The sequence below is a fragment of the Leucoraja erinacea genome, chromosome 1 (genome assembly GCF_028641065.1).
Source record: "Leucoraja erinacea ecotype New England chromosome 1, Leri_hhj_1, whole genome shotgun sequence".
In the NCBI taxonomy this organism is placed as follows: Eukaryota; Metazoa; Chordata; class Chondrichthyes; order Rajiformes; family Rajidae; genus Leucoraja; species Leucoraja erinaceus.
The window spans coordinates 66,888,801-66,896,236 of NC_073377.1; the positions used below are offsets into that span (position 1 = coordinate 66,888,801).

Consider the following 7,436-nt stretch of genomic DNA (forward strand, 5'->3'; position numbering starts at 1 on the left):
TTGTTAGACCATGAAGTTTCACATTTGCGTTACACTCACAGTGGGCTCTATCGCTGTGCTGTGGTGTTCGCTCACAGCTCCGTAAACAGATTCACTTATTTCTTCTTCTTTGAGTTTCTTGTAGGAAATGTCCGTCTCCTCCTGGTCTGATGGTTCCTGCTTTCGCAACACCTCTCGCCTATACAGTTTGTACCCCAAAACAAAGAGGGCGGCTTCTGCGGCTTGGAACAGAGCGTAGAGCAGTGGGAACATGTAGATCCCGCCAATTATCTGGGGCGGGAAGGCTAATTTCAGGATGGCAGTGCAGAGTTGGACATTTTGACACCCGGTCTCCAGGGAAACTGTCCTTTTGCAGTTAGGAGGCAGTTTGAAGAGGGTGGCCAGGCCGTAACCAGCAACGCATCCAACGAGGGGCATCAGCAGAGCCACGATGTATACGGAAGCTGGAATAGTGGCTAGAAGATCAGGGCCCAGCATGGTGCCAGTGAGGATGAAGAGGATTAAAAGAGTGACCATCAAGGACCAGAGTGAAATCTAGATGGGGATTTTATTTGTTGGGGAAAAAAACATTTCTGCCGTTAATTCGATTCCAATGAAATTAAATACTAGGAATGTTTTTTTTCTAAAAGTTGCATTTCCATACATCTGTAGTTAGTACAAGCTCGACACGAGCTAACGGTCATTAATAGTATTCCAAGACACGGCTGCAACAAGCTAATGAGAAGACAGATTGCCCGTTGCTATAAACATCCCAGATGATCTATCTGGGGGGAGCAGGGTGAAACCCGATAAAAAACATCGTTAACAGGGGGGGTGGGAGAAATCAGACAAGGAGTTCGGTGAAAATTATACATTTACATTCTAAAAGAACGCCTCATAATAAGACAATAATGAACATTCAGAATTATTATTAACATTCAAGGTCTTTAGATAACCGTTCATAGAAAACTATTGTGCAAATCCATCGTCGGAGAAAGTTTATTCTATAGACTTTGATATAGATAATGGAAATAGGCCCTTCGGCCCACCGAGTCCATGCAGACTATCGATCAACCGTTCACACAAGTTCCATGTTATCCCACTTTCTCATCTACTCTCTGCACATCAACCCAATTAATCTACGAGCCCCCAAATCTTTGGAGACCCGAGCGCCCGGTGAGGTCCCACGTGGTCACAATGAGAACATGCAAACTCCAAACAAACAGAACGCGAGGTCAGGATTGAACCCGGTTCGCTGACACTGTGAAGCAGCATCTCTTCCAGCTGCACCACTGTGTGGCACAAACTAATAAGGTCAAATAAATAAAAGTATGTAAACCAGAAATAACAGAAAGCGACCAGATAAAGCTTATTTCAATGTGGTAAACTTAATGCAGGTAAGATGAGGTGTGATTAGATTGCACATTATAGCAGTGTGACAGGGCATTGCAATACGTATTAACAATCACAGAATCATTGGGTTCATTAGAGATCGGGATGTATTAATATGGAAGATTAACAAACAGGCCCACAACTTTAGCAAGCCCAACTTCAAGCGAATGAATGAAGCACTTACACTTACAAATGTTGATTAATAATGTCACAGCTAACGCAAATAGGCATCGCGTTAAGCGCTGATTCACAAATGGGGAAGAAGGAATTGACGAGTTTCTCTCGGGAGTCTAGGGAGAATGGCCCTCGGGAGGGGAGAAACGGGAAAGAGTAAGTATTTATTTGTGGTTTGGTCAAAGTGTATATTTTCAACTGGGTAGTTGCAAATTCCCAGCCTGCTCCAAAATTTGGACGATCCTGAAGAATTCTGATCCTAGCCTGAAATGTCTTAATTTGAAGCCCGCACTCAATGACCAGGGTAATATGAAACCCTTAAAAAATCCCTCCGCAAATCTCGCGTTGTCATCGATTTTTAAATGATATTTTTGGGTACAATTTGAAAATACTATGCAATTAAAATTCAATCGCACGTGATACACATTCTGTTTTCCACACATACAAAATCGAGTTGTACTTCGAGCTCTAATTAATCTAATAACCCGATTTTTCTGCTATTTTAGAATGATTTTAAGTTTGCAGTTTACTCCAAAGTGTTTGTTCGAACCACATATCCGTATTCGAGCATTATAAATAGCTGTGTGATATTTATATTCACTATAATGTATATTTTAAAAAGTTGAAATGTTTTGAATGACATCATAGTTAACAGTAGAACATTTAGAATTCTGAACTGAATCCAGCACTTCCGAAATTTTAGCAAGGAAATAAAATGAAAAAGCAGATTGCTTTTAAAAATCCTATGCTAAGATTTCATTCCGTATCATTTAAGAGTGTGAGACAATTCCATGTTATACCACAGATATACTACCCTGGTTTGAGTATCATATTACTTTATACTACCAGTAAACTCTGAGTGGAGGACACTGCTCAAGGGTTTGTCAGTTGTGAATACTTCTTGTTTGCTACCCTATTTTGGTAAGATTAAATAATGTTGTGAATCTTTTATAGTTGCCCAAATCACAGGAACAGACTGCACCACAGCTTAACACTTCATTCAGAGAGCAGCGTAGCAACTATACTAGAAAGGCAGAAAAATGGAACTGCAGGTGTTAGTTTACAAACAAATAGAAAATACACAACGGGTTTATAGGCAAATAGCTGGACAAAGGCCAGGGGTGAAAAGACATAAAGTATGAGACAAATAAATTGAGGATTACGAATTATAAAGATAGATGAAGGAATATAGGTGGAAAGGGGGAGGGGGGGGGGGGGGGGGGTGGGGGGGGGGGGGGGAGTGGCTGGAGGGGGAGAGGGGGGGAACGGGGGGGGGGGGGGGGGGGGGGGGGGGATTCAAGGAAGTCGCATGGAAGAACGGGAAGAGGGGTTTTCGTAACCTAAAATTAGATAATTCGATGTTCACACCATTGGGTTGTAATCTCTAAGTGGAATATGAGGTGTTGTTCCTACAGTTTGCATGTGGCCTCACTCTGGCAATGGAGATTCGGGACAAAAAAAAGTCAGTGTGGGAATGGGAGGAGGAGTTGTGGTTAGCAACTGGGAGATCCAGTTGGCCTTGGTGGACCGAAAGTTCACTGAATCTACACTTGGTCTTGCAGAAGTACAGTAGGTGACATGGGGGACACCGGATGCAGAAGACAAGGTTAGAGGTGGTGCCCATAAATTGTCTCACCTGGAAGGACTGCTGGCACCCTGCGAGGTATAGGTATAGGGACAGGTGTTACATCTCCCGCGGTTGTACAGGAAAGTATGTAGGGAGGGAATGGTTTTGGTGTGCAAGGGATGAGTGAACTAAGCATACACAGATAAAGCAGACTCTCCAGAAGCAGAAAGGGGTGGGATGAGAAGATGTAACTGGTTGTGGGTTCACATTGGAGATGATGTCAATGTTCGAGATTGATGTATTGAATGCGCAGTCTGATGGGGTGAAATATGAGGACCAGAGGAACTCTATTCTTGTTCCGTCTGGAGGGAGGGGGAGTGAGAGTAGGACCACTAGATGCGGGAAGTTGGCATGTTATATACTGGACATGATTGTTAATCAGGGTTAGTTCCCAGATAATTCTCAGTCCAAACAATTTTGTATTTTCTTGTTTCTGACAGCACCTGAGCCAGAATAAGATGTGCCACCAACTGACACCAGGAATAGATGCTTGTAAAGCTAAATCATTCTTTGGTATATATTGTTGTTTTGTCGAAGGATCTTCAACCTAAAATGTTAATGCCCATTCTCTTCACCCATTCAGGCACATGACATTCCTTACATCAAAATACAAGTTTTTTATATTAACGGGTGATTTTGCGAGGACTATTCGTTATTCCGAGCATTTTCTGTTTTTTGTTTCAGCATCTCAGGGTTTTCATTTTGGTTTATGCTTAGTTATTTTTTAATAATTCTAAACAACAAAATAATGGGGTACGGTTACATCAAAAACGTTGTATGCATTTGTGCTGGTCTTTAACAGCAGGGGATGTTGAGATTTTTCCAGGGACACATTTGGTGGTGTTTTTTACAGTTGATTACTGAAGCAACATGACCAACTAAAGCTAACCTAGTCTCATCTGCCGCACATTATCGATATCCCTCCTTTCCCTGGATATCCAAGAACGGTCTCGAACCGAAACGTCACATATCCATGTTCTCCAGGGCTGCTGCCTGTTGAGATACTTCAGCACTTTGTCTCCTTTCGTGTCCTTATGTCTTATTAAAAGGCCTCATACGCCACGATCGTATCTGTTATTTGTACTTCGTCATTTCATTTTGTGACTGCATTTTAGTTTCGTTTGACAAAACCAACATGGACAAGGACACAAGTTCTCCAAATTGGAGAACATCTCGAGTGCAGATATACAGCTGATCAACAGTGGGCTTAAGAGCCGACCAGAGTGAGTACACCACCTCCCACCTGCTAAACTGTCCTGCTCACAGTCTAGCCTTTAAAGTACAAGCAATACTTTGATATCTATTAATATATTTCAATTGCGTTTGGATTTTTTTTCGAAATGCTCTGATGACTTTCTTTGTTTCCGATTCATATTTGACGTACAATGCACCTCAGCGAGCGCGATGTTTAAACGCGTGTACAGCTTCCCGTAAAAAAGTGGACATGGGTTAGTGAAGTCACCAGGACAGGCGCTGCTCGCTGGCTAACAACCCCCTCCATCACCCCCAGCCCCAGCCCCAGCCCCCGTCAACCCCAGCCCCAGCCCCTCGGTCACTGTACCTTGAGCACAATGTCCGCTGCTCTGCTGAATCTGAACCTGATGAAGGCTCCCAACCCGATGGGGATTAAAGTACTGCAGAGAGTAAGAATTATCGCCCTAAAGGGCAGGAGCTGAACCACCGGAGTGTCAATCCAGGCTCGACTGTAAATCCACAAGCACAAGGGCATCAGCAGCAGCGCCAGGAGAGTGGAGGACACGGTCATTATTATGCTGGAGGGGACATAAGCGGAGGACAAATGAGTCAGACCAACCTCTGTTATAAAACACGGAGCGATCGCCCGCCTCAGCGCTCTCACCCACACGGGCGATGCTCGAGTCCCGGCCGGCATCTCCCCCCCCCCCCCCCCCCCCCCCCCCCCCCCCCCCCCCCCCCCCCCCATCCTCTGTCAGTTCCGCACACAACCTCACACCCCTCAACTTCACATCCCAGCAACACACACCCCACACTCTACAACCCGCCCCCCCCCCTACATCATCACCACTCCAACACACATTAACTCCATCAGCATCACATCTCATCAATATCACACTCCCCCCCCCCCCCCTACACCCACACCCTCACCACCACTGGTCACCCCTCGCACCCCTAGGCCGCATTACCCCACACCCTCCCTCACACCCTCTTGCCCCACAACCCATCACCAGCACCAACCTTAGCCCAACACGCAGACCCCACACTTGCAGCGTAACCCATCGCCATCAAACCCCCCCTCACCCAAACCCCCACACACCACTCTCACCCCCCCCCCCCCCCCCACCCTCCCTACACTCCCTACACCCTCGCCCCCCCCCCCCAGGCCTCACACCAACCCTCATCCTGCCCCATCCCCATCACCCCCACATCTTCTCATCCCCACACCTATCAGCCCAAATGCCCCAATCCTCTCTCGTCCCACACCTTTCTTTCTGGAGAATAACCCGCTGGGGTCCCTGCTACTGGCTCTTATTCTCCCCCCACCTGTACCCCGGCCCGTAAGTAGCCAGATGGGCTGCTGTAGCTCGGTGGCGCCGGGAAGAGTCGGGAAAGTGAGTCCCTTTACCTGAGGTTCATCTCTCCATTGACCAGAAGGGCCATGATGTTAGAGAGGTTCCCGCCGGGGCAGCAGCCGCACAGCAGCACGGCCACGGCCGCCACCTCGTCTAGGGAGAAGGCCAGGGCGAGCAGGAAGGCCACCATGGGCATGATGAGGAACTGGGCGACGGCGGCCAGCAGGACACCCAGCGGCCGCCTGATGTGGCCTCCCAGGCGGGGCATGTCCACAGTGCAGCCGAGCCCCAACATACTGAAGCACAGGATCGCCGCCACCAACACATTGACGCCCTGGCTCAGCGCAGAGTCCCAGAAGGGTTGGGTGGGAAGACCAGTTGGGGTGGAAACTTGGGAACCGCTCCCACTGCTGGATCCCTGCATATCTGTCTGAGCGGCCAAGTCCGCTGTTGTGTTCCCATAGGACTCCGTGTCCCAGTCGGCAGCCGGCGCCCAAGTGGCAATGGGTGCCCAGGTATGGTCTTGCATCGTGAGGGTGGGTGGCTGCCTGGCCCGTGGTCACAGCCGGTGAAGCGGACACCCTGTTTCCTTCGAGGAAGCCCGAGCACTCGGCACACGTATCCCGGGCGCATTTATTTATATCGGCTGGGAATCGGCTTCTCCGATGGTTTCTTCCACTGCGATCTTATTGGCGAGAGGGCAGTCCTTGCCCCTGACTAGTATCAGCGCCAGAAGTGCGATTAGTATCTTGGTACAAAAGCTGCCCCTTCCCTCCCTCTGCGCAAATCTCCCGTTTATCAAGCGTCGTTCTGTTAGTTTAAGAGATACAGCGTGCAATCCGGTCCGGAGCGATCACCCGTACGCTGCTTCTACCCTACACACCAGGGGCAATTTACAGGAGCCAATTAATCTATAAACCCGTGTAGGAGGGAATTGCAGATGCTGGTTTACACCGAACATGGACACAAAATGCTGGATTAATTCAGCCGGTCAGGCATGCTGACTGGAGAAAAGGAACAGGCGATGTTTCGGATCGAGACCCTACTACTGAGTAAAAGGAAAGGAAAACGAGAGACCTTTCTTCGATTGTCGTTACATTTTGCATATCTTCCATTCATTGTTCAATTGTTGCAACTGTGTATCTTTTTTTTTTAGACAACAGGTCGCCACTGCATTTGAGCACCAACTGTGAATCCAGCTCAAATCCCAGCTGGTTCCAGTCGGAAGCAAAGAGACTAGAGGAGTTTTTGGTCGGAAACGGGGAGAGGTTAATTGCGAGAGGAAAAAAATAATACATGGGCAATACTGCACATGGCACAAATAAAACCGATACACGACCCATGTACTACACATGCTGGAATCTTGAGGAAAACAGAAACAGCCAGAGGAAACAGGGGCGCAGCCTGAGTTGCTGCCTTATAGCGCCAGAGACCCGGGTTCGATCCTGACTACTGAGTTAGTCCGATCTCCCCGTGACTGCATGGGGTTTTTTTCCGGGTCCTCCGGTTTTTTTCCGCCACTTCTACAGGTTTAGGTTAACTAGATATTGTAAAATTGTTCCTAGTGTACGGTGCTTTTGTAAACGAGCTTCAGTTGCTCCGAGGGATCATTTCACTTTTCACCCGCTGAGTTTCTCAGCATTTTTGTCTACCTTCGATTTTTCCAACATCTGCAGTTCTTTCCTAAACATAAACTTAGGTGAATTCACGGCGAA

At 47.5% G+C, this 7,436-nt stretch overlaps 1 protein-coding gene across 1 annotated transcript; it reads right to left on the reverse strand.

The window, feature by feature from the left end:
- Positions 1-11: 11 nt before the first annotated feature.
- Positions 12-7,058, reverse strand: slc10a4 (solute carrier family 10 member 4). The gene is made up of 3 exons (XM_055636483.1): positions 5,775-7,058; positions 4,734-4,944; positions 12-534 (listed from the first exon to the last, which is right to left on the reverse strand). Exons 1-3 carry the CDS (start codon positions 6,248-6,250, stop codon positions 19-21), a joined length of 1,203 nt encoding a protein of 400 aa, XP_055492458.1. The 5' UTR covers positions 6,251-7,058; the 3' UTR covers positions 12-18.
- Between the last annotated feature and the right edge of the window lie 378 nt (positions 7,059-7,436).

Excerpts from the sequence above, each read along its gene's own strand:
- slc10a4 (XM_055636483.1), bottom strand. The coding sequence starts at position 6,250 with ATGCAAGACCATACCTGGGCACCCATTGCCACTTGGGCGCCGGCTGCC. Across the intron at positions 4,945-5,774 it reads AATGGAGAGATGAACCTCAG|CATAATAATGACCGTGTCCT; the intron begins GTAAAGGGACTC and ends TGTCCCCTCCAG. Across the intron at positions 535-4,733 it reads CAGCGGACATTGTGCTCAAG|ATTTCACTCTGGTCCTTGAT; the intron begins GTACAGTGACCG and ends ATCCCCATCTAG.